Consider the following 27,332-nt stretch of genomic DNA (forward strand, 5'->3'; position numbering starts at 1 on the left):
AAAGCCATACGCCGTTTTTAATATAACGAATCACATAAATGGGATTGTGTTTAAGGGTTGTAGTAAGGATGTAAAGGAGAGGGCATACGAGTCTCTGGTAATGCCCCAACTAGAGTATGGTTCCAGTGTGGGACCTTCACCAGGATTTCTTGATTCAAGAACTGGAAAAAATCCAAAGAAAAGCAGCTCGATTTGGTCTGAGTGATTTCCGACAAAAGAGTAGCGTTACAAAAATGTACCTAGAGCTGTCAGCGGAGAGATGGCGTGGAATGACGTTAGTAGACGAATAAGTTGGAGTGGTGTGTTTAAAAGTAGGAAAGATCACAATATGAATATAAAGTTGGAATTCAAGAGGACAAACTGGGGCAAATATTCGTTTATAGGAAGGGGAGTTAGGGATTGGAATAACTTACCAAGGGAGATGTTCAATAAATTTCCAATTTCCTTGGAATCATTTAAGAAAATGCTAGGAAAACAACAGATAGGGAATCTGCCACCTGGGCGACTGTCGGATTGATAGACTACACGAAACTTTGATCTTCAACTGTTAGATGTCTCTACCATCGGTTTATTTGCTCCCTCTCACGGGATAAACTCTAATTATTTCATAAAGAAATGCTTAATTTTGATGTTTGTAAAACAGATTCTGAGGATTATTTTCTAATGTATCGCAGTAACCAACAATCTGGTTCCTCCTCGATTGTAATAAACCTATCAAAAACTTGTAAATATTTTCTCTAGCCAATTAAAACCAGGGGTGTGTACAGGAATCCAGCCTATCCCTAAAGAATTCTGGAAGCTAACCCTTAAATTCTATTAGAACAGAGTACTTTAGGGCCGTCTTGTGTGAATTGTCCCAGTAATTGGGAGTACATCGTGTCTGGAGGGAGGCAGGGGCGAGTCCGGCGTGAGGCAGATCCAACGGCACAAGGTAATGGTAGAATTTAATTAGATATGTGATAGCCCCTGCGGACAGTTTGAGAGGAAGGTTTCAATCCCTTTTCTTTGCAAGTAATTTTTGTAAAACTGGTGGTTTAAATGTGCCAGCTCTGTGGTGTATGGGTAGTGTGCCTGCGTTTTACCCGGAGCCCCCGGGTTCGATTCCCGGTCAGTTCAGGGATTTGTACCTGGATCTGAGGGCTTGTTCGAGGTCCACTCAGCCTACGTGATTAGAACTGAGGAGCTATCAGATAGTGAGATAGCGGCCCCGGTCTAGAAGGTCAAAAATAACGGCCGAGAAGAATCGTCGTGCTGACCACACGACACCTCGTAATCTGCAGGCCTCAGGGTTGAGCAGAGGTCGCTTGGTAGGCCAAGGCCCTTCAAGGCCTGTAGTGTCATGGGGTTAGGTTATGTTAGGTTAGGTGGTTTAAATGTAGAATTTCGGCAAGTCTGTGGACTCTGTTTCTATTCCCTACTGGGCAATATGTAACGTAAGGGAACGAAGAGTGGTGACCCTCTACCGTATCCCATTCAACCTTAAGTTTTCAAATCCTCTAAATTTCGTAAATCTTTTTGGCATTAATGTTTCTTATTTAGTCACCCCCGTATAGTGTAGGACTAGCCTCTTTATCATTGGGCCATAAGCCCACTTAGGATTTTTACTATTTCTTGAAGGAGTGCAAGTGTTTCGCCTCCTTGCCTTTTGTTTATGGGCGCACATGTGTAACCTTTTCTTTTACCATTAAGGCCACGTAGTATGGGCAAGTATGTCCCTGTATATTCATTTCTGAGTGTAAAATTTTTATTGTGGGAACAGTAAATATTGTGTAATGGATAAGCGCACATTGGGGCACGTGTACATGAATACTTGAATGTGAGGTGTAATTATAATGCGCAAAGGAAACTGATTGCCTCTGCGAGGTTAGACTATGGTATAGTTGGAGCGCAGACTCCTACGAAGTGTACCTTCCTGGAGCATTTCTTGCTCTTATAAAATATTGCACCTGGCAAGAGCAATTTGGCTCTTTCCTATGTAAATCAACCAAACTGTTAATTATCGCATGTTTCGTACCTGATATTCGGACTTCTAAGTCCCTGTTATTGTTTGAGCTGACGAGCTCATTAATAACCTGTAAATTTTGTCTGTTATCCGTTCAGATTTTCTATCTATCAATTTTAAACTAGAAAAAAAGAAAAGGAAAGAAATAAAATTTCCAAATTTGTTGTGTTAATCCTACTCTAGTTAATTCCTTGTCCAGCCATTCGACCCAGGCACTTCCTTACCCTCTGTGAGCCACGGAAACCCCGTATCATTTATATTATTATTATAATTATTATTATCGTCCTTTATCTATTCACTTATTATAAATTTTATTTCATTTGAAGTCGCCAAGTAATAATTACATACAATCATGGTACGAAAATTAATATATTTTTTTTATGTTTCAATTCACGCCGAAGCGTGAGGCAAAGTATTTAAGTAGATTACATCGGTAGCTACGTGCACGAGATAACGGCAGACGTGAGTGACCTGAAGCCAGTTAATCCAGTGAACGTTGTTAAGCTGCTAGGGAAGAAGGTCCTGAATGTGAAAATGTTATTGGAGTGGATGGTGAGTAGTCTGGAGGCATGGTACAGGTTATCGTAAGGCCGAAATACTATTAGGACGCACAAAAATGCATACCGACATATTGGACAGGAACAGTGAATGTGACAGCGGAGAATCAATCAATCAATCAATCAATCAATCAATACTGATCTGTATTTTGGACAGTCGCCCAGGTGGCAGATTCTCTCTGTCGTTTCCCTAGCCGTAAATAATTTCAATGAATTTGGATATTTCATCATCATCATCATCTGTTTACCCTCCAGGTTCGGCTTTTTCCCTCGGACTCAGCGAGGGATCCCACCTCTACCGCCTCAAGGGCAGTGTCCTGGAGCTTCAGACTCTTGGTCGGGGGATACAACGGGGGAGTATGACCAGTACCTCGCCCAGGCGGCCTCACCTGCTATGGTGAACAGGGGCCTTGTAGGGGGATGGGAAGATTGGAACGGATAGGCAAGGATGAGGGAAGGAAGCGGCCGTGGCCTTAAGTTAGGTACCATCCCGGCATTTGCCTGGAGGAGAAGTGGGAAACCACGGAAAACCACTTCCAGGATGGCTGAGGTGGGAATCGAACCCACCTCTACTCAGTTGACCTCCCGAGGCTGAGTGGACCCCGTTCCAGCCCTCGTACCACGTTTCAAATGTTCGTGGCAGAGCCGGGAATCGAACCCGGACCTCCGGGGGTGGCAGCTAATCACGCTAACCACTACACCACAGAGGCGAATTTGGATATTTATCGAACATTTCTCTTGGTGAATTACTCCAATCCCTAACTCCTTTTCCTATAAACTAATATTTGATGATAAATGGGCTGTGAATTTCACAAAGAGTAAAAGTCCTCTCATTTTTTATTACTGCGTTGGTGGAGTGAAAAGTTAATCAAGGGGATCGTTGTAAGTAACTACGTGTTAATATAAGGAAAAGTCTTCATTGGGGTAATCACATCAAAGGGATTGTAAACAAAGGTTACTGATCTCTTCACATTTTTATGAGGGTATTTAGAGACTGTAGTAAGGATGTCGCTGCTGTGCCAGAATCGCGAATGTGACAATGCTCTTCCTGTCCATTATTTATTGAACACTGGTCACGCCTCCCAATCATATGTAGGCCTAGTCCATCAGAACTATTTCCGTTGAGTTCATTTTCCAATGTGCATGTGTAACCTCATGTGCCGTATTGTAGGAATGCATGTTTGCATGACATATTCACCCACTCCTAGAGTATGATGTATTAAGGTTCATTTTCCTTTACACACGCCCATAGGAAAATGAACTTACGAATATTGTTCTAATGGACTACCTATCAATACGTGTCTGGGAGGCGTGACCAGTCAGTAGCGTTACAAAAATATTGACCTGCACCCGGCCTTTGCGGAGGCAATGCGCCATTATCATCATTATTATTGATATGGCAACAAATTTACTGACACAAGTCTCTTTCATTTAAGCACTTTCAATTGGCTGACAAAGGAAGAAACCTAGCTCCAACGCTAAAACCGAGTAATAATGAGTTTAAAATACAAGGTTGTGCTTATTGCAACACCCATCCCCACAGACGTGCAGGTCACCTGTACGCTCACAACTCGAAAAATTAACCAATGAAGAAAATCCCTTCCCCAGTCGGGAATAGAACCTGGAATTCCTTGAACCAAGTGCTAGCACGCTGTTCGTTTAGCCACGGAGCCGGACGTTGCCACATTTAGGAACCAGCTTTCAGAGTGAACTTTCTGCACCACCTAAAGTATATTACTTAGTATGGGCTAGACCTACATTTATTATAAAAGATCTAGCCATTTCGTCAGAAACTGTCCGCGCTAATTAACTCCCCTCTCGGCCAAGGAAGGTCTGGACACGATACCACAATCCTTTGTGGTGACGGCCATATTGAGTTTCATGCATTGTTATGTGGGCGAGCACGACGTGATAATGTGAAATATATTTGCATTTTTAAGGAAAATGGGATACTGCATTACACCAAATTGTCAGAATAAGTCAACTGGCGGGATTAGTGCTTCGCTTTCTAGTGATAAGCAATGATGAGTTCAGTGGGTACGGTACAAAACTGCAGGCGTGATAAATGACAACTTACATATAATTCCGTCTCGTGCGAGCTGAAGAATCATATGTTTACATGAACGATATTTTTATTTATGGGTTCCATTATGTATTTTCTTATGATATCAGTTTGATGAATCGCAGTTTGAACAGAAGAAGGTAGATGGACAGAAACACTCAAGTGCAATTCCATACCAGCAATGTTCCTTATCCACTCAAGTATTTAAAATGTCCTAGGAAACCTCTCAAACAAAGATCATTTTTGAAAAATAATCAACAAATGTAAAAGGAACTGTATAGTAATATTATTGGTTTTTATCTTTTTCGTGATAACTATCCAAGGGAGGTCGTTTAGGAACAATTAAAGTAAGGAACCTGGCACAAGTAAGTGGAAAAACCGCCAGGACTCAGCTAAGAGCCCCGTAGTCACCAACTTGCGCTTTCAAGTTAAGAGTCCCTGAGGCACCTTTTAGTCACCTCTTATGACAGGCAAGGGATACCGTGGGTATTATTCCACTGCCTGGTTTGTCCGTGAAATCCGTGACATATGACAACCCTAAGATGGAGTATATTTATACAGGTAGCAACACATTCCTTCACTTGTGCCGTTTCTTAAGTTTGCATACGACAATACATTGTCCCGCATTGCCCGGCAATGGAGTGAGCAGGTCTTTTATACTTGTAATAAATAAAGGTCTATGTAAAAATTTCTACTACAGTCCCGAGTTAAAAATCATACATACGTTCTGCTACGACAACTTCTTGTATCGTCCCACATCCTTTCAACGTACAGGCAGCATTAGCTCGAATTCCGTCATCACCACATACGCACGTGTTACAGTCCAAGGGGAAGGTAGAACCGGGAGTGCACGTTGTGGGCTCCTCATCAGAGCTAGAATCTACAAAACAAACACAAGTACACATTAATAATAATAATAATAATAATAATAATAATAATAATAATAATAATAATAATAATAATAATAATAATAGTAATAATAATAATAATAATAATAATAATAATAATAATAATAATAATAGGATAAATGGAGGTAAGGAGGCAGAGATAGTATGGTGTTCTGAACAGTTATTGAAAGGGGAAGGACAGAGTGTTGAGCGGGATCGTTCATTAAGAAAACCGTTGCACAACGTATATTTTCTGTTAGGCATATAAATGTGCGAATGGCGCAGGCATATTTTTTATGATTCCAGAAATTAGCACTAGAATGATCGTCCCATTGTATTCAGCCAGGCTGAGTAGCTCAGAGAGTAAACCGCTGGCCTTCTGGGCTCAAGTTGGCGCATTCGATCCCGGCTCTTTCAGGCGGTATTGGAAGGTGGTCCAAATGCGCCAGTCTCGAGTCGGTAGATTTACCGGCACCGGCACGTAAAAGACTCCTGTACGACAACATTCCGGCACCTCAGGATCTCCATCTTTTATTTCGTCATCATATGACGTCTTTGATTTCTTCTCTAATACTCATCTTGTAGTTTTAAATTTGATCACTACGACGTGCAAGTCTATCAAGCCAAACAAGTCCACACGAAGTTCCCTAAAATTTTCGACAACAGTGAACAGTTAACTCCTCCGTTGAAAGGATTACAAAACGTATCCTTCAGGGCCAGCAATATTTCTATTAAGGGGTACCTTCTCCATAAAATTTATTTGCTCACTTCCCCCTTGAGTGCCCTTATTGTCAGGGTCGGATTTATAAACAATGTATTCTCCCTGTTCTACAAAGAAACATTATTTTAATGCGATTTTTTAAATTGTTAGTGAAATTAAATAGTTGCGACATTTTATAAAAGCAGTAACTATCACTATCAAATTACCAAAATATTTCCACTTTTTTGACATTTATGATTTTGAACACCATTAATTAGAGTTACTTTGTATCAGTTTCTTCAATTTTTCAAATGTGTACTGTTTTAATATTATCCTAATGCTGGAATATTTTGCGCTATTATAAAGGATATAAAAAGGGAAGTTGGGAGATGGTCGTGCAGGTTTTGAAGTTCGAGTGTAATTTACGGTAGTATTACTGTTCAGCTAACTCATTGACTTGGTTTGTGTGTCCCCTCCGGAACTCACCGACTTGACACATACATACGTACTATTAAATGCCTACGCTGCTTACACGTAGATGTCACTTCTTTCCAAGTCAGTGAGTTAATTATTCAAGTAATATCAGGGGCGTCTCGTCTTAAAGATCACATGAGCACGTTAACACGCCGGTAATCTCAAAACTCTCGAAATTTTCAGGATATTGGATGATGAGAACAAGATTTCTCTACTTTGAGTGAGAACGTATTGTAGGTGCCATTCACTTTCCGTTTCCATTTGAATCGCGCGTCACGCCAGCCGATCACAACCCCGTTTGGAACTACAACTTTCGGCGTATTGCATAGCTAGAGCTTGAAGGGGCAATGCTGTGGGTATGATCACAGTCTACTGTGTGCTCACGGCACTGCCTGCTCGATATGCATCCGATGACTGCTTCATATCGAGCAGGCAGTAGATTACGGGCCGCTGACCCGCCTCCAACACCTTCCTAAAAGTTATTTTCAAATCCCAAAGATGGAATGAATGGCGTATGGCTTTTAGTACCGGGAGTGTCCGAGGCATGCAGGTCTTTTGATTTCACTCCCGTAGGCGACCTGCGCGTCGTGATGAGGATGAAATGATGAAGACGAGACATACACCCAGCTCCCGTGCCAGCGAATTAACCAATTAAGGTTAAAATTCCCGACCCTGCCGGGAATCGAACCCGGGACCCCTGTGACCAAAGGCCAGCACGCTAACCATTTAGCCATGGAGCCGGACATCCCAAAGATGACAGCACGTAACGCGTAGTCCGTGGCAATGGTACACAGAGCTGTTACTCCGGAGTGGTTAAGTGACTAACCGCATGGCGCTGTTGACAGTCACGCGTGCAGCATATCGGTATGAAATGGCGTATGGCTTTTAGTGCCGGGAGTGTCCGAGGACATGTTCGGCTCGCCAGGTGTAGGTCTTTTGATTTGACTCCCTTAGGCGACCTGCACGTCGTGATGAGGATGAAATGATGATGAAGACGACACTTACAACCAGCTCCTGTGCCAGCGAAATTAACCAATGATGGTTAAATTTCCCGACCCTGCCGGGAATCGACCCCGAGACCTCTGTGACCAAAGGCCAGCAAGCTAACCATTTAGCCATGGGGCCGGAACATATCGGTAATATTGCTTAATGAACCAAAGAGACGGCACAGTACAGGCTAACTGAGCTCCTGTAACGTATTGACCGACTGAGGAGCAACTTTAGCCAATACATCGGATTTTTTATCTACTGTCATCTCTGCGTGAACACCCAGATTTTAAGCACACGACGCCACTGAGTTATATATTACTATTCTAAAATTCAAGAACAAATAACAATTCACTTGCTAATCACTAATCAACTACCCTTAATCCTTAAATAGTCGTGTACTATCCGGCTTTCACTTAAAATACAATAAGAGGCTGCCGAATGGGCTGTGCCAAGGCAGCCAAACACTCTAAATCCGAGCCTGCCTGTTGTTATTCGTCTTCAGATATTTTCTTGACAACCGGGGAGGAGGTTGTCTCCATTGACCGTTACATCCCTCATAGACATTCCAACTCCATCTTTTACCGTGCAACAAAGCACCATTTACAAGAGATACGACTGTATCGCTCATTGACATCTGTTGTTACAGAAACGGAATACGGTACATTGACTACACTGTTAAGTTGCAAACGCCACAAAGGCCAGACAAATTAAGAACCCTCTCTGCAGAGTGCGAAATCAGAAAGAAGTGGTGGTGGTGGTGGGGGGGGGGGAGAGAAGGAACATAGGGCTTAGCTACTAGTGTTTATTTCAGGCAGTATCCAGCAGGGGAGGGGGTATAAAATGTCCCTGTAATTTAATTACCCCCTCCCCCAGAACAATCTAAATTTTAGATCTTTCTGTTTGATTTTTGTTGTTATAACGGAAATGATAATTATTAGAACGTTATTCCAATCAGCTGAGAAGTTTATGAGAGACTTTCGCTTTCTTAAGAATGGACAGACGAGGCGCGATTTGTCCTGATTTATTGCTTTCTTAGTGGAACCTTCCTCTACCAGGGCTAAGTGTTGACTGAACAAATTTGTCGGTTTGTACACTGCTTAAGGGAATATTGTCCTATTTCCTATCGGAAACGCACACTCTGCAAGAAGTACAGGAGTGGTGTAAGCTCGAACAATGACAAGGGAGTAGAACTTCAAGTAATTTATACTTTTGCCCGGGTTTCAGATGGGCTTGTCAGAGTGAAACATGAGCAATAAGCTGCAGGTCCGCATTGCCACTGCTGCGTTGTTTCATTGCTCAAGATCTGGCAGTCATTTGAATTATTGCTTACGTTTTTATGAAAATATGACAGTAAAATCATTAATTTCAGTAATAAATTATGTGTTCTACATTTTCCTCATTATCTTATAATTAAAGAATCCTCTCCGGGCAATTTTAGTAGGGGGGGGGGGACCTTTGAGATAAAATCGTAGGTGGGGGAAATCCCTCCATCCCCCCCCCCCGCGATTTCGCACCCTGCCTCTCTGTTTCGGACATATAACACCGTCCAGATCGGAAAAATTTTAAGAGTAGACCAAGGAACAAAGAGACGAAGTCATATGGACGCTCTCTGTGATTACCACACACATGCCATAGTCTAAGGAGGTTCAAGGAATTGGTATTCAGAGCAATTTATTGTCACTGTCATGCAATGGAAACATACTTGTCATATTCGATGAAACATTTAAGCTTATGAAATACGACCTAACAGTGCCCAAAATAGCCTATTTTGATAGTGTTTCATTTCTACTTATTTTAAACAATAGTTCATAATTTTTTTTGCAATTTTGCCTATTGCTGCTAGTTTTCTATAAGCATTAAGCAAGTACGTTATTATAATGAGAGCTAGAGATCCAGGAAAATTACTAGACAGACAGACCGAATACTTTGAAACACTTAAAAAATTATTTTTGCTGATGTCCCGAACAACGGAATTCATCTGGAGAAGAATAATGATGACAGTGAAACAACACTCGAAGATGTGAAAAGTATGTCAAGCAACTACACTGTCATAAAAGAGTAGGAATAAAGGAAGTCACACCGGAAGTCAAATACGGTGGAAAGATGTGAATGAATATAATGGTTTCGTAGATAAATAGGTTTTAGCATGGAATTTGAGTAACGTACCTGCTATTCGCACAAACGTGATAATTGCACCTACCTACAGTGGCTCAAAAAAGTATTGGTCTACCCATAGCCGCGGTACAAATAATGGAATTGCACATATGTAGATATGTAGGAGAGTCTAGTACATTAGTAGGTTAAATTTGGATCCAAGGAGATTCGTGCTGTTTGCAAACGGACCAGTAATACAACGGCATGTGTCATTACACGCCAAAGAAGTATTGGTCTAGTAAACAATATCATCGTAACATCGTGCTGTCTGCCGCAACTCGGGCTCATTATGTCTGTGCTGACACGTTGAAAGTAATATTCAGCATTGTTTCCACGTTCAGCTAGCAATGCAAAGGAAAATGAAAGAAACAACCGTGGAAGAAAGGAGGACCACAGTGCGATTATTTCAAAAAGGTAAATCTTTCAAGGACATGAAATTAATGGAAGAGCTGTTACAACTGTTAAAAATATTGTGTACAGGTAGAAAAGAACAAAGACAATAGAAAATAGACCAAGAAGTGGCCGCCCCTCGAAGTTATCAGTACAAGACAAACGGCAAATTGTGCGTGAAGTGACCCAAAATCCTCAACTAAGTGCGCCGAAGATAGCTACTGCGTTACGACAGGATGTAGAGGTGCAAGCGTCATCTGAAACCATCCAAAATGTGCTACGTTTTCCGTGGTTTCCCATTTTCACACCAGGAAAATGCTGGGGCTGTACCTTAATTAAGGCCACGGCCGCTTCCTTCCCACTCCTAGCCCTTTCCTGTCCCATCGTCGCCAAAAGACCTATCTGTGTCGGTGCGACGTAAAGCAACTAGCAAAAAAAAAAAAAGTGCTACGCGAAAGATGAAATGTGGGCAGAACAGCCCGTAGAAAGCCGTGCAGCAGTAAGGCTAACAGGAATAAGATGTTTGCATACGTTAAAGAGCACAAACATTACAGCTATGAGGATTGGAAGACAGCCGTTTTACCGATGAGAGTAAATTTACCATCTTCAGGTCAGACAGATGAGTGAATGTGTGGAGGAAAACGAATTATGAACTTGAAGAGAAGAATCTGACAGCTACTGTGAAACATGGAGGTGGTACCCGTGATGGTGTGGGGTTGCATGAGTGCGAACGGTGTAGGTGAATTAGCCTTTATTGAAGGGACTATGGATCACAAAGCATACATTAACATCCTCAAGACACATCCTCCATCAAGTGTACAAAGAATGGGACTCTCAGCAAAGTATACGTTTGAGCAAGGTAACGATCCCAAACCCACAACCCTGAACACGAAGCTATGGCTGTCATATAATACACCTCGTTGGATGGAAACTCCACCACAATCTCCCGACATCAACCCCATCGAGAATTTGTGGCACTATTTGGAGAAAAACGTGATAAAGCATGCAATATCACACAAAGATGACCTGAAAGAAGCTTTACTCACCAAATGAAATAACATACCAAAGGAAACTTCGGAAACCTTGGCACGATCGATGCCAAACAGGCTAGATGATATTATAAAGAGGAAAGGAGAACCTTCCAAGTACTGAAACGTTCACGAAGGATCAAGAAACTACGTTGTGTTAATTCAGACCAATACCTTTTTGGTGGCAATTGAAAATGATTGTTTTAAGTTATGGTTGTTTAGTTATATGGACATGGAAGAATTATGTTTTTTACAATGCAAATGTTTCACAAGAATAAATAATCAAGAATTCTAGTATATGTTAATTTTTATCATCATTTCATTCGATTCCACGTCCTCACATGTAGCATATCTCGACAGACCGATACTTTTTGAGCTACTGTATAAGAAGGGATTTTAACAATACTATCGATCCATTTCTTTGAACATTACACCAAGCAAGGTGCTCGCGGGCATTTTAGAAAAGAGGGTACAATCGATGGGAGTAAGTCGGATGGCATGTAACGCTATTTCAGACCAAAAAAGGATTGTGAGAACCAGATTTCCAGTATGCGTCAAGCAATCGATAGATGCAATGGGAGAAATGAGCAGTTATGTGTGTGTGTCATAGTTCTATTAATGGGAGTTGATTACACGCAGTTAAAGCATTTATGTAAACAGTAATAAATACTACGTTAATTCCTGCGAATAATGTGGACCAGACTGATTCTGAACAGGTATTCGTCAGTTTCCTCGTTTGTGCTAACTAAAGATTGTATTAGATTATTTTGGGGGTGGTGGGTCATGTATTAATTATTGTACGCTGACGCGTTTCAAATCTGCAACCAGGATCGTCTTCAGAGCAATGACAAAGATGATTGAAAACTGTTAGGGGCAATCGCCACTTCATTGTAAGTAGACTCAAGATAGAGAGACCCTGTTAGAAAAATAGTTTATACCGTGGTCTCCAGAGTCAAGGAGAAAACTATGGAGGGTAGCCATGATATACGCAGTATATAGTCGTCACCTTCGTTCGGGTGTTTAGCAATTTCTATCGCCTCATGAATGATTCTATATATACAACGTTTCACTTTACGAATGACGGACGTTGCATCATAATGATTTGATGGTCATTATGTATGGCATGTTCTGCCACAGCAGACTTCTTTGGCTGGCAAAGACGCAAGTGCCTGCGATGTTCTTCAACCCTCGTTACTACCTTCGCACATGTTTGACCAACATAAACCGATTCACGGGAACAAGAAATCATATATATTCCAACGCAGTTCAAACCAATAGGATCTTTAATAGTAGAGAAACAATTTCCTATAATGATATTAGGCATAAAAACGGTCTTGATATTATGCCTTCTGAGAATCTTGCCAATCCTATCCGTGACACATTGTACGTATGGCAAGACGGCGAGTTTAAAAGGTCGACAATCACGTGAAAACCTGTATTTTGGCTTAGGATGTAGCACTTCGTCAATCTGATTCATGGAGTAGCCATTGATCAGGTGGTGGTGGTGGTGGTGGTGGTGGTGGTGGTGGTGGTGGTTGTGGTGATTTTTGTTTTAAGATGAAGTACAAATTTATCATCCTCTCTGAACAAATGAAATGGAAACAAAAAGCTAAAAAAAAAAATGTTTTATTCAACAGAGGAGTTAGAAAGGGTGGTTCTGTGGACCCAGGAATATTTGACAGACCGTACGCAGAGGGTAAATGTGGGGAGTAAATACTCCGACGAAGTTTCTAAAACGTCGGGAGTAGTGCAGGGTATTTTTATAGGGCCACTCCTTTTTTACGGCGTTTATCAACGATCTTTTGGACGAAATTCGAGGTGAATGCAGATTGTTTGAGGACGGCTGCATTAATATACAGACAAATAAAGAATGTTGGCGATAATAGGTTATTACAAGTAGATATAAATATACTCCATGAGTGGGCATTCGATAACAACATGAACATGTTTTCTCGGAAATGCAGTCTCATAAGAATAGGTAAGAAACATAGGCAAGGGGACTTTCAATATTGTCTTGGATCGGACGCTCTTGTAGAGAGTGACTTATACAAGTACCTTGGAATCGACGTAAAGAGATATCTTTAATGGGACACCCTCGTAGGAAGTGTAATTATTAAAGCGTACAAGTCCTTACACTTGGTGATGAGGGTGCTAAAGGGCAGCAGTTCCCAGGCGAAGTCGCAGGGCTATATATCACTCATCAGGCCAGTCCTATGGGATCCGTACCAAACATGACTCGTGAGATGGTACAGCAAAAGGCTGCAAGATTCGTGCTTAACGATTTCAATCCTAGAAATAGTGTGACAAGTGTGATAGAAAAACTTGGGTGTGAGACACTGGGAACTAGAAGGAAACGAATACGGTCATGTGCGATAAACCAGCTTGGGGAGAGTTGAACAGTCGACTAGAAAAGCCCAGTTACATAAGCAGGACAGATCATCTGTATAAAGTAAAAGGTAGATCGCAGACCGCACGCAGAGTGTAAAGGTGGCTACGCCCCTGGAGAGTCATTAGATAAAGCTGTGCAAATAACTGTGGTAAATATTCATTTGCAAATAGGGGGAATGATGATTGGAATGCATTACCTGCAGCTGTCTTAGAGCCTTTTCCCAAAAATATATGATGCTTCAAGAATAGACTCCATCATTCTTTAAATTGTGTGTACATTTCTGCGTGATGGTGTCATATTTTAATGAAACGCTGAAAGCTCTGTAAATTGCAGTATTAAGGCATATTAATTATTTAAGGTATGTGTGAATTTGTATATGAACGTGCTGCATTTACAATGCTAATGTAATAGTAATTGGATCACTCAATCTACTGTATTTTTCTTTTCAAATGTTACTTGTTTGGGGCGTCGGCCCGTGTAGATCTTTTGCCCCTACTGGCACCATATTGTATGAACCTGTGTGTTACTGGAATGGCGGTAGTGTGGAATGTTGTGTGTGAGGAAAGCAACATTAAGGACGTCACAAACACCCAGTCCCCAGGCCAAGGATATTAATCATTACAATTTAAAAACCCTGATTTGGCCGGAAATCGAACCCGGGGCCGCCGCGTGACAGGCGGACGCGTTGCCCCCTAGATCACGGGGCCGGACTCAAACCACTGTACGTCATGGTGTAAAATTTTGAAAAACGTAAGGTACGTGTGAATTTGTATATTATGATGCCGGATTTAGAAGTAGTATTTCTGGTAATATTTTCTTTCCTTGGAATTGCTTGTTGTTGCTTTTATTGTGTAATTATGTTTTAACTTTACTTTATTACCACACTACTGCAAGTGATTATTGCCACCGAGATATTTCACAACTGCGATGTATTTATAATAATAATAATAATAATAATAATAATAATAATAATAATAATAATAATAATAATAATAATAATAATAATACATACATACATACATACATACATTATCATTATAGACTGTTATGCCTTTCAGCGTTCAGTCTGCAAGCCTCTGAGAATTTACTAAACGTCGCCACAATCCTCGATTTCCAACTAGTGTTGTGGCCTCATTTAGTTCTATACCTCTTATCTTTAAATCGTTAGAAACAGAGTCTAACCATCGTCGTCTTGGTCTCCCTCTACTTCTCTTACCCTCCATAACAGAGTCCATTATTCTCCTAGGTAACCTATCCTCCTCCATTCGCCTCACATGACCCCACCACCGAAGCCGGTTTATGCGTACAGCTTCATCCATCGAGTTCATTCCTAAATTAGCCTTTATCTCCTCATTCCGAGTTCCCTCCTGCCATTGTTCCCACCTGTTTGTACCAGCAATCATTCTTGCTACTTTCATGTCTGTTACTTCTAACTTATGAATAAGATATCCTGAGTCCACCCAGCTTTCGCTCCCATAAAGCAAAGTTGGTCTGAAAACAGACCGATGTAAAGATAGTTTCGTCTGGGAGCTGACTTCCTTCTTACAGAATACTGCTGATCGCAACTGCGAGCTCACTGCATTAGCTTTACTACACCTTGATTCAATCTCACTTACTATATTACCGTCCTGGGAAAACACACAACCTAAATACTTGAAATTATCGACCTGTTCTAGCTTTGTATCACCAATCTGACATTCAATTCTATTGGATTTCTTACCTACTGACATCAATTTAGTCTTCGAGAGGCTAATTTTCATACCATACTCATTGCACCTATTTTCAAGTTCCAAGATGTTAGACTGCAGGCTTTCGGCACAGTCTGCCATTAAGACCAAATCGTCAGCATAGGCCAGGCTGCTTACTACATTTCCACCTAACTGAATCCCTCCCTGCCATTTTATACCTTTCAGCATATGATCCATGTAAACTACAAACAGCAAAGGTGAAAGATTACAGCCTTGTCTAACTCCTGTAAGTACCCTGAACCAAGAACTCATTCTACCATCAATTCTCACTGAAGCCCAATTGTCAACATAAATGCCTTTGATTGATTTTAATAATCTACCTTTAATTCCATAGTCCTCCAGTATGGCGAACATCTTTTCCCTCGGTACCCTGTCATATGCTTTCTCTAGATCTACGAAACATAAACACAACTGCCTATTCCTCTCGTAGCATTTTTCAATTACCTGGCGCATACTGAAAATCTGATCCTGACAGCCTCTCTGTGGTCTGAAACCACACTGGTTTTCATCCAACTTCCTCTCAACGACTGAACGCACCCTCCCTTCCAAGATGCCTGTGAATACTTTGCCTGGTATACTAATCAATGAGATACCTCGATAGTTGTTGCAATCCTTCCTGTTCCCTTGCTTATAGATAGGTGCAATTACTGCTTTTGTCCAATCTGAAGGTACCTTACCAACACTCCACGCTAATTTGACTAGTCTATGAAGCCATTTCATCCCTGCCTTCCCACTATACTTCACCATTTCAGGTCTAATTTCATCTATTCCTGCTGCCTTATGACAATGGAGTTTATTTACTATCCTTTCCACTTCCTCAAGCATAATTTCACCAACATAATTTTCCTCCTCCCCATGAGCTTGACTGTTTGCAACACCACCATGATGATTCCCTTTTACATTGAGGAGATGTTCAAAATATTCCCTCCACCTCTCCAGTGATTCCCTGGGATCTGTTATGAGTTCACCTGAATTACTCAAAACACTGTTCATTTCCTTTTTCGCTCCCTTCCTAAGATTCTTTATTACTGTCCAGAAAGGTTTCCCTGCTGCTTGACCTAGCCTTTCCAGGTTATTACCAAAATCTTCCCATGACTTCTTTTTGGATTCAACAACTATTTGTTTCGCTCTGTTTCTTTCATCCACGTACAAATCCCTGTCTGCCTCGGCCCTTGTTTGGAGCCATTTCTGATAAGCCTTCTTTTTACGTTTACAGGCTGCTCTCACTTCATCATTCCACCACGATGTTCACCTTTTCCCATCTTTACACACAGTTGTTCCTAGGCATTCCCTTGCTGTTTCTACTACAGCATTCCTGTATGCCACCCATTCACTTTCTATATCCTGAACCTGCTTACCGTCTACTGTTCGAAACTTCTCACTAATCATATCCATGTACTTCTGTCTAATTTCCTCGTCCTGGAGATTTTCTACCCTTATTCGTTTGCAGACAGATTTCACTTTCTCTACCCTAGGCCTAGAGATACTTAGTTCACTACAGATCAGATAATGGTCTGTATCATCGAAAAATCCCCGAAAAACTCGTGCATTCCTAAAAGATTTCCTGAATTCAAAGTCTGTTAAGATATAGTCTATTATGGATCTGGTACCCCTAGCCTCCCATGTGAAGCGGTGAATAGCCTTATGCTTGAAGAATGTGTTCGTAACAGCTAAACCCATACTAGCACAGAAGTCCAGCAAACGCTTCCCATTCCCATTAGCTTCCATATCTTCCCCACATTTACCAATCACCCTTTCGTATCCTTCAGTTCTATTCCCAACTCTCGCATTGAAATCGCCCATTAGCACTATTCTATCCTTGCTGTTGACCCTGACCACGATGTCACTCAATGCTTCATAAAACTTGTCAACTTCATCCTCATCTGCACCCTCGCATGGTGAATACACGGACACAATTCTTGTCCTAATTCCTCCCACTGACAAATCTACCCACATCATTCGCTCATTTACGTGCCTAACAGAAACTATGTTGCGTGCAATGGTATTCCTGATAAAGAGCCCTACCCCAGACTCTGCCCTTCCCTTTCTAACACCCGTCAAGTACACTTCATAATCTCCTATCTCTTCCTCCTTATCTCCCCTTACCCGAATATCACTTACTCCTAGCACATCCAGATGCATCCTCTTTGCTGACTCAGCAAGTTCTACCTTCTTTCTTCCATAAGCCCCATTAATATTGATAGCTCCCCATCGAATTCCATTTCGTTCGCCAAGTTGTTTCCAAGGAGTCCCTCGCCTGTCAAATGAGAGTGGGACTCCATTACTCCCATAGGTCCGAGGCTTGCTTAAAGTGTTCTGAGCTCGGTAAATTCATGACGCAGGATGCTGCCCTACTTGCACATAGTCCAAGTGAGGATCTCTCCTCTAACGGGTTATGGACCACCGGTGGATTGTGTAGTCCTAGCCGCCTGAGCACAAGGAGGGCCACGACTCAGAATATGTCTGAGATGCCCACTCCCATTCCATAGCAACTGGTATCCCGACTCTCAGGACCACGTACTAGGCCACTCAGCCGTTGCCCATGGTTCACGAACTAGGACGTGACTACAGTAACCCACAAACCTGAACCATCCACAAACCTGAACCATATAATAATAATAATAATAATAATAATAATAATAATAATAATAATAATAATAATAATAATAATAATAATAATAATAATAATAATAATAATAATAAAAAATAAGACAAAAATTATGTTTTCAAGTCATAAAGGCCACTAACACATCAAAAGGGAATATAAGTTCCCTGAGTAACAGAACACTTGAAATTTACATGCCTTCTATTTGTTCGGTTGATGGAGCTGGGAATTGCGGTACCACCCACCATACTTCTCATACTTAAGCCCTTGTGACTTTGACTTGATTCCTAAGATGAAGGAACCTCTTCGCGGTATTCGCTTCAGAACTTTTCCAGAGATTCGTCAAGGAGTAGACCGCTTCGTTCGAACTATCAACACATCAGGCGCTGCTAAAGGTATCCTATGACTTCCACATCGCTAGCAACGGGTTGCACACAATTCTGGTGACTATTTTGTACGACAGTAAAACCTGGTAACATGTATCTCTTTTGCATCAGTTGTAAGTAAATAGTTGCCACTATTGAAGTTCCAATCCTCGTATGCGAATTATATCTGATGCAGATGAAATCATGTAACATTAGTCCCTAAAAATGAAATATGGCAGACTTAAGCAAGATCTATCATTGCTCCCAATTTGGAAATCGCCCAAAACTACGAAGACAAACGGTATTATATTGCTATTGGTTTTATGTCGCACCGACTCAGGTGGATCCCACGTCCACCTAGGTATCCATTTACAGTTGTTGCACGATGAGGACGAGCGTTATCGTTCTGTAGAGCAACCCCTCTCCCTCAGTCTCTGCAAAATCTCTTACTATGGGTCGAAGAATGTTGTGTTCGTATAATGCGGTGGTCTTATTTTCCTTGAATGTGAGCCGGTGGTATATGGCGGCCGAACATGATACCTACCCAGAATAGTGCTGAACCTCCAAGCTGCTGAGAATGAACCACTGACGTTATCCTCTTGTGCCCCATATGCGCAGAGAGTTGTCTGACGATGATGATGCTTGTTGTTTAAGGAGGCCTAACATCTAGGTCATCGGCCCCTAATGGTACGAAATGAGACGAAATATAATATCAAATGAAAAGTCCAAAATCCTCCACTGACCACAATTCATAACGTGTGGACGAAGAATGAATGGATGGATATGAATTTAAAACAATCAATGGATCCGACCCGAAATGCCTCACACTCACAGATACTGACATAAAACAATAGTATTACTGACCAAGGGACTGCTTCTATGCCATAATACTGAATCGATGATGCTTGTAGTTAAAAGGAGTCCAAAATCCAAGTCATCGGCCCCTCATAATGGTACTGATCGCTAGAAAGTAGAATCATGGTATTTTTCATGTTGCGGTACTAATCAAAAGTAGCGTAGACTCGCGGTATTCCACACATTATGGTACTACTCACAGGTAATGAAATAACCACACATGTAATACAGACCTATGGTGTTTCGCACACTGCGGCGCCATTTAGAGGCAACGCAAACCTATAGTGTTCATCACATACGTGTACTAACCACAGGGACTCGCACTATCCCCTGGTGTTCCTCATAATGTGGGTACTAATCGTAGTCGCTCCTAAAGTGGTACGTAATAATCACAGGTACTGTAAAAGCCGACAACGCACTCTGTTGCTACTAATCACAAACCTATTCTGTACCTAACATAGTGGTATTAGGTGCAAGTAAAAGCGACCCATGGTGTTCCCCGCGTGGTGGTACTAATCACAAGAAGTTTCATGGTTCTAACACAATCATCCCTTGGTGGCCCCTTGTAGTCGCCTCTTACGACAGGCAGGGAATACTGTGGGTGTATTTTTCGTCTGCATCCCCCACCCACATGGGGTCAGAGAGCTGTCATCAGGGTGTAAACCGATTCGCACTTTATCAGTGAACAATGTTCTGGACCTTTAATTCCGTGTCCACGTCTGATGTGCTCTAGTCCATCGGAACCGAGCCACCCTGTGATGTTATCGAAGTAGAGTAGTCTTGACGGGTCCTCTTGAATACAAACTCTCAACATGGAGCCTATTGCGCACAGTTTGGGTACTTAACTGTAACTCCTGTGGCGTCTCGAAGCTCGTGTCACAGAATAGCAGCTGTGCATGTAGGGTGTCCCTTGCAGATATGCGTATATACCAGTCTTGAGCTGATGTTTCGCGTGGACGGTCCGCACTGTATCGTTCTCCTACTGAATGGAACTTGGAACTGTTCCCACAACCTGGAGACTCACTTTGATTCACGTGAACAATGTTGGCAACGTCAGCTTGTCTCATGTTCGGTTGCATAAAAGTGATTATTTCGATGTGACCTGCCGTAGACAGCGTATGATGTAGTGATGGGACATTCGATTCATTTTACTGAATCGATTCATTTGATTCCGTTCACGTTACTGAATCTACGCTGACTGACAGAGCAAATGCAACACCAAGAAGGAGTGGTTCGAAAGGGATGAAAGTTGGGAAAAAAACAGAGACGGCACGGACGAATAATTGATGTTTATTTCAAACCGATATGCAGGTTACACAATGCGCACGGCATCGACTCAGTAGGATGTAGGACCACCGCGAGCGGCGATGCACGCAGAAACACGTCGAGGTACAGAGTCAATAAGAGTGCGGATGGTGTCCTGAGGGATGGTTCTCCATTCTCTGTCAACCATTTGCCACAGTTGGTCGTCCGTACGAGGCTGGGGCAGAGTTTGCAAACGGCGTCCAATGAGATCCCACACGTGTTCGATTGGTGAGAGATCCGGAGAGTACGCTGGCCACGGAAGCATCTGTACACCTCGTAGAGCCTGTTGGGAGATGCGAGCAGTGTGTGGGCGGGCATTATCCTGCTGAAACAGAGCATTGGGCAGCCCTTGAAGGTACGGGAGTGCCACCGGCCGCAGCACATGCTGCACGTAGCGGTGGGCATTTAACGTGCCTTGAATACGCACTAGAGGTGACGTGGAATCATACGCAATAGCGCCCCAAACCATGATGCCGCGTTGTCTAGCGGTAGGGCGCTCCACATTTACTGCCGGATTTGACCTTTCTCCACGCCGACGCCACACTCGTCTGCGGTGACTATCACTGACAGAACAGAAGCGTGACTCATCGGTGAACACGACGTTCCGCCATTCCCTCATCCAAGTCGCTCTAGCCCGGCACCATGCCAGGCGTGCACGTCTATGCTGTGGAGTCAATGGTAGTCTTCTGAGCGGACGCCGGGAGTGCAGGCCTCCTTCAACCAATCGACGGGAAATTGTTCTGGTCGATATTGGAACAGCCAGGGTGTCTTGCACTTGCTGAAGAATGGCGGTTGACGTGGCGTGCGGGGCTGCCACCGCTTGGCGGCGGATGCGCCGATCCTCGCGTGCTGACGTCACTCGGGCTGCGCCTGGACCCCTCGCACGTGCCACATGTCCCTGCGCCAACCATCTTCGCCACAGGCGCTGCACCGTGGACACATCCCTATGGGTATCGGCTGCGATTTGACGAAGCGACCAACCTGCCCTTCTCAGCCCGATCACCATACCCCTCATAAAGTCGTCTGTCTGCTGGAAATGCCTCCGTTGACGGCGGCCTGGCATTCTTAGCTGTACACGTGTCCTGTGGCACACGACAACACGTTCTACAATGACTGTCGGCTGAGAAATCACGGTACGAAGTGGGCCATTCGCCAACGCCGTTCGCTACGTGCGCAGCACAGCGGCGCATTTCACATCATGAGCATACCTCAGTGACGTCAGTCTGCCCTGCAATTGGCATAAAGTTCTGACCACTCCTTCTTGGTGTTACATTTGCTCTGTCACAGTGTATACAGTGATCCGAATCACGGCACATTAGTCACCGTTCCTACTGCATCTATGTAGTATGTGCTGGTAAGACAGCAGCAAGAGTATTCAGTGCTCTCAGCTGCCACCTGGTCTTCATACTATGAACTCCTTTCTTAGAACAAAATGCTAGTCACTCTAATACATCGAAGGTTTCCGGCAACGCAGGGTGGGAAAGGCTAGGATTAGGAAGGTATCAGCCATGGCCTGAATTAAGGTACAGTCCCAGCATTTCCTGGTGTAAAATGGGGAAACTACGGAAAACCATCTTAACGGCTGCCGACGGTGGGATTCGAACCCACCATCCCCCGAATACAAACGAATAGCTACGTGATACTAACCGCACGACAACTCACTCAGTCATTTTTGAAAATATGTATTCTTCTATCAGCTGAGGATTTTTTAAATCGTCATATTTTGTATAGGCTACCCGAGATGTACAGTAGCCCGCTGGTTTTCTGATTCAACATACCGTTGGTTAAGTTATTGCGTCTGTCCACATATGATTGAAGTCTTGTGCAACGATATGAACTCAGAGAATACTGAGCCGTTCTTCCCAATATAAAACAGGTACTTTTGAGTGGTCATGAGCATGACTCATAGTCATAGGGCAGGCTATAGTCGAGTTTAATTGTCAAATGTCAACTAAGTTATAATACTAAGATTAATTCAACTAATAGATAGTATAACCTAATGGCCTACCTACTTACTAGCTACTTCAGAATTATGTTTTGACTACCTTTTCAACACTGCAAATAAATCCCTGTAAGAAGAGGACAGTGAATGCAAATGGGTATTATTTTCAAATGAGCTGAGCTCGAGAGTCCAGTATAGCATGCGATTATTTCAGTGTACGATGGCTCACTGTATGTCTCGCTGCAGCGGAAGATCGGCTCTCCGCCAGTGTCCAGTGAGCCGATAAGGATTCGTGTGTATCTTGTGTCTCACTGAGCCGCGCTCGTTCACGATTCTTTCGATGTGCCATGATTCACTGTCTCGCTGCAGCGGAAGCTCGGCTCCCCGCCAACGTCCAGTGAGTGCGCCAGTCAGCACTGTCCGCTGGGAGTAAGCTGAATCGTGTGCCGTGAGCTCGCCATTCCTGTGAATCGATTCACTCGGACACTTGAATAAATCGATACACTGCTCCGAATCATGCATTCAGTAGTCAACACTAGTATGATGAGGCATTTTAGCGCACACTGCGTAGAAGCGGGGCACGCTGACAAGCTTATTTGGACGTCTGGCAGCTCTAGTGTTCTGGATTTGTTTACCAGTCGTGAGTTGAATGCACCTATGTCTGAAGAAGCAGCATTGCTATGATTTGAACAATGTGCTTACCATCTAACCATAAATGGAACATGATTATTAGACACTGAAGGGTAAACTGCAAATATGCTTAACGTTTTTGTGAGTGTATTAGGAGAGGGGGCGGGGGGAGGGAATTAAACATTTGAAAGTAAAAATATTGGACTCTTTTACAGATCCTAAAATGAGTAATAGACTTCGCTCTTTCTAGTGGTAAAAGAAGTTTTAAAATATCTGTAATAGTTTCCGAGATACAATGAAATATATATGTCAGTTGATCTGAAGAACTTTCATGCCCACATATTAGCACCGTCTCTTTGTGAATTATTTCACTCGTTTTGAAAATTGGGTTTTTTAGAGCAGCATGAGGTACAAAGCACTGCAGACAAGTATAAGCATAAAAATAACCTTTCCCCTGCCATCATGGAGACAATCAAACCAGTTTTCAAGAATCTTGTGAAAACAGAACTGTTCATAAGTTGTGTTGGTGGTAACACACAAAATAATAACAAGTCATTCAACTCTAAAATCTGGAACGTATGCCCTAAAATAGTGTTTGATGGAAGATGAACTGTTCATATTAGTGTTAATTATGCTACTATGACTTTTAATGATGGAATGAGAGCCAAAATTAAAGTGTTGCAAGAGTTAGGACTTGTGGTCGGAACAAATTGCTCCCAGTTTCTTCAAGATGAAGGTGAGAAACGCATACTTTCGGCAAATAAGAGGGTTCTAGAGATTACAAAGTAAGAAGGGACATACAAAAAGAGACTGAAATTGGAAGAGGAGGCCAAATGAACCAGAAAGGGGGTCCTGTGTATGCAGCAGGGGAGTTTCAATGCTTATCCAACCCCTTGGTACGTTTATCACTCATTTTCACAAGTTTTATTTTTTACATAGCGTTTTCATCATAACTCTCTCGATTTTTAAGCTACACCAATGCTTTTGTATGACTGTGCTATTTAATTATATGAAGAACATACTCTAGAATCTTTTACACAACATGTGTAATTTTGTTAAATTAAAATCATCCTATTCGAGAATATTCAAATATTTATTCATTTTATTTAAATACCGAAAATAAATATTGTTTCCAGTGCCACATCTGAGATTCTAGTATATGTCATAGACTTGGATCTTATAAGCAACATAAGACAATAAAAATATAAATAATGAAATAATTGGGGCAATTATTGTGTAAACGCTGTCTGGCTGCACAAATTACACCAGCGTGTTTTACAGTGTACTGATGACAAATGGAAAACTTTCTTAAAAATGTGATAATGTCGTAATAATATGTTAGTAGTAAACATTAAACTTGCAAATTTTCCATTTTTTAAATCATAGGGCTACAGAAATTAATAAAAACATTGAATCTCGTTAAATTTACACTAGCGAATGGTGTACCACCCCCTTACGTCGGCGGATGCAGAGTAGGCTTCAACTTACCGGTGGCCACGGCTGTTCTGTTTTTCTACAGTCCTAGATTCGGGAGACGGAGTGTTGTTGTTGTAGTAGTAGTAGTAGTAGTAGCAGCAGTATTGTATTATCATAACAAAATATCCGTTCAATGAGAAGATACATATTCAAAATCAGTAAGGTTATGCATGTCCGCCTCTGTGGTGTAGTGGTTAGTGTGACTAGCTGCAATCCCCGGAGGCCCGGGGTGCGAAATTTGAAAAGAGGTACGAGGGCTGGAACGGGGTCCACTCAGCCTCGGAAGGTCAACTGAGTAGAGGTGGGTTCGTTTCCCACCTCAGCCATCCTGGAAGTGGTTTTCCGTGGTTTCCCACTTCTCCTCCAGGCAAATGCCGGGATGGTACCTAACTTAAGGCCACGGGTGCTTCCTTCCCTCTTCCTTGTCTATCCCTTCCAATCTTCCCATCCCCAAGCAAGAGAGCATAGCAGGTGAGGCCGCCTGGGCGAGGTACTGATCATTCTCCCCAGTTGTATCCCACGACCTAATGTCTCACGCTCCAGGCCAGTGCCCTTGAGGCGGTAGAGGTGGGATCCCTCGCTGAGTCCGAGGGAAATACCAACCCTGGAGGGTAAACAGAATAAGAAAGAAAGAAAGGTTATGCATAACATATTAGAAGCGTTGTGGTTTCTTCCTTTACGTTGTTATAGTAGGCTACTATATTGCACTGGAAGCAGAATTACGCATTCATTCTGCTCATACAATTTTCCATGACATCACTAATTTGGTAAAATCTAAGAAATATCAGGTGCCGTCCTAAATTTGTGTTATATTATTCCTTTAAAGGCTGATTTTTCATTCTTGAATTCTTTCAGTTTCATAAAATGTGCCTCCGTCTCTCTCTCTCTCTCTCTCTCTCTCTCTGACCTCTGATAGCCCGGGGCTGCCCACTATGGGCCCACTTGGAATGACCTACGGTAGCCCAGGAAGTGTGCGATAAAATAACTATATATATTTCACAGCGTCCAGTAAAGGCCTACTTTTAAAATGCAAAACTGTTTAGAAAACGCGTATTTTTATATGGTAGCAGAAAAAATTCCATTCGTACATGTTAGGTCAAGTTTTACGGCTGGATCCCCTTCCCGACACCAACCCGATTTGGAGGGATTATTCCTTGTATTCGCTATCGTGTATGTTTTAAGTGGTTGGTAGTGTGATACCTTATGCCTATATGACAAGGTATGTATTAAGACGAGCACAAATGTCCAATCCCCGAGCCAAAGGATCTATCCGGCTAAAATCCCCGGCCCGGTCGGGAATTGAACCCAGGACCCTCTGAACCGCTGATCTTTCACCCAAGCAGCTAATAGTCTTACAATTGAATGAGCATATCTGGGATTCAATTCGACGGCTAGTTGATGCATGTATCAATGTTAAAGGAGGACATTTTGAGCTTTTCAGGTGGTGTACTGGTTAATGTACCATGTAGAGTTGTAGAAAATAAGTTCTAACAGACTCGTGTCCCTATAACATATTTTCTTCTTCTACGTGTGAGGAAAGTGTCCTGAAAGTTTGACCTACCTAATTGTTGCATCTCGTATTTTGAAATGCCTTGCGCTACTGCTAACTGTTGCCAATTTTGTGAAAAGTGCATCAAAGTGTTTTACATAAAGTAAAAGTAATACAGTTAAGGAAGTCATCGCACTGACCATGTGACACTCCAATATCACCAAGTCATCTAACTGGGTAGTAGTCATCTTGACAAGCCTACAATCGGCAGTACTCGTGTTGACAGTCATCATTATTATAATCATTTCAAATCCTTTTCTCTCACACATATATATTTTTTATATTTGCTTGTATTTTGCAAGTCTTGTCAATTAGGCGATCTCGAATTGGGGAAAAGCAGAATTAAGTTTTATTCTAAATAAATTCAGTGCTCGAAATAACTTATCCGCGACCAGCTGAACACTTGCTGTAAGAAATTATGAAATCCTTATCTCTGAACTGCTTTGAGGTCAAGTGACAGCAGTATGATAAAGCGCAGCCTGCACTAGTGACTACAGGTTGGTAGAAATGAAAATATCAGTGTTATGAAGTGAGAGTCTAATTGGTTCATGTTTCTTTCTTTTAGAAGTCCGAGATATGTCAGGTATCAGTATGTAGACTTTGGTCATATACCTCGTCTCGTGCTATGATTTCTCCTACGGTAATAACATATTTATTGTTTTAATCTTCAACATACATTATTCGTTTAATACGCATTTTGTCAATAAACTTGCATAACCTGAAAAAGGTTTTCCGTGGTTTCCCTTTTCACACCAGGCAAATGCTGGGGCTATACCTTAATTAAGACCATGGCCGCTTCCTTCCCACCTCTAGCCCTTTCCTGTACCATCGTCGCCATAGGACCTATCAGTGTCGGTGCGACGTAAAGCAACTAACAACTAAACTTGCATAATTCTATGACGTTGCAGCGTTTAGGATCATTTGTATCTGATTATACCATTTCAGTTCTTCATATAGAAGTTCATCTTTTTATTGGTAAAGTGTAGATAAATTTCTGTGTCCTCTTCTTATTCCTGAAATGTTTCCCCAATTGAGTGAGATATGCACTTGATGTGGGTTTATCCTGTTTTACGAACAGATGCTTTCCTGACGCTGACTGTATATGGAGGGATGTATTGACTGCCGTGTGTTTCTGTGGAGGTTGGTAGCATGGAGTATTGTATACATCATGAGATGTGTATTAAGGCGAACGAAAATACCCAGTCCCCGAGTAAATGTTCCCTG

At 42.2% G+C, this 27,332-nt stretch overlaps 1 protein-coding gene across 5 annotated transcripts in view; it reads right to left on the reverse strand.

Annotated features, from left to right (window-relative positions):
* LOC136865636 (U-reduvitoxin-Pr21) overlaps window positions 1-27,332 on the reverse strand; it is a 112,317-nt gene that overhangs the window by 62,880 nt on the left and 22,105 nt on the right. For 4 of the 5 annotated variants that reach the window (XM_067142423.2, XM_067142421.2, XM_067142424.2 and 1 more), the window contains exon 2: window positions 5,346-5,501. The exons of the other annotated variant lie outside the window; for it this stretch is intronic. In XM_067142423.2, coding sequence (XP_066998524.2) covers window positions 5,346-5,501 — 156 coding nt within the window. The remainder of the gene's footprint in view (window positions 1-5,345; window positions 5,502-27,332) is intronic. 5 annotated transcript variants of the gene reach the window in all.

Source organism: Anabrus simplex, chromosome 1 (assembly GCF_040414725.1).
Source record: "Anabrus simplex isolate iqAnaSimp1 chromosome 1, ASM4041472v1, whole genome shotgun sequence".
NCBI classification, from domain to species: domain Eukaryota; kingdom Metazoa; phylum Arthropoda; class Insecta; order Orthoptera; family Tettigoniidae; genus Anabrus; species Anabrus simplex.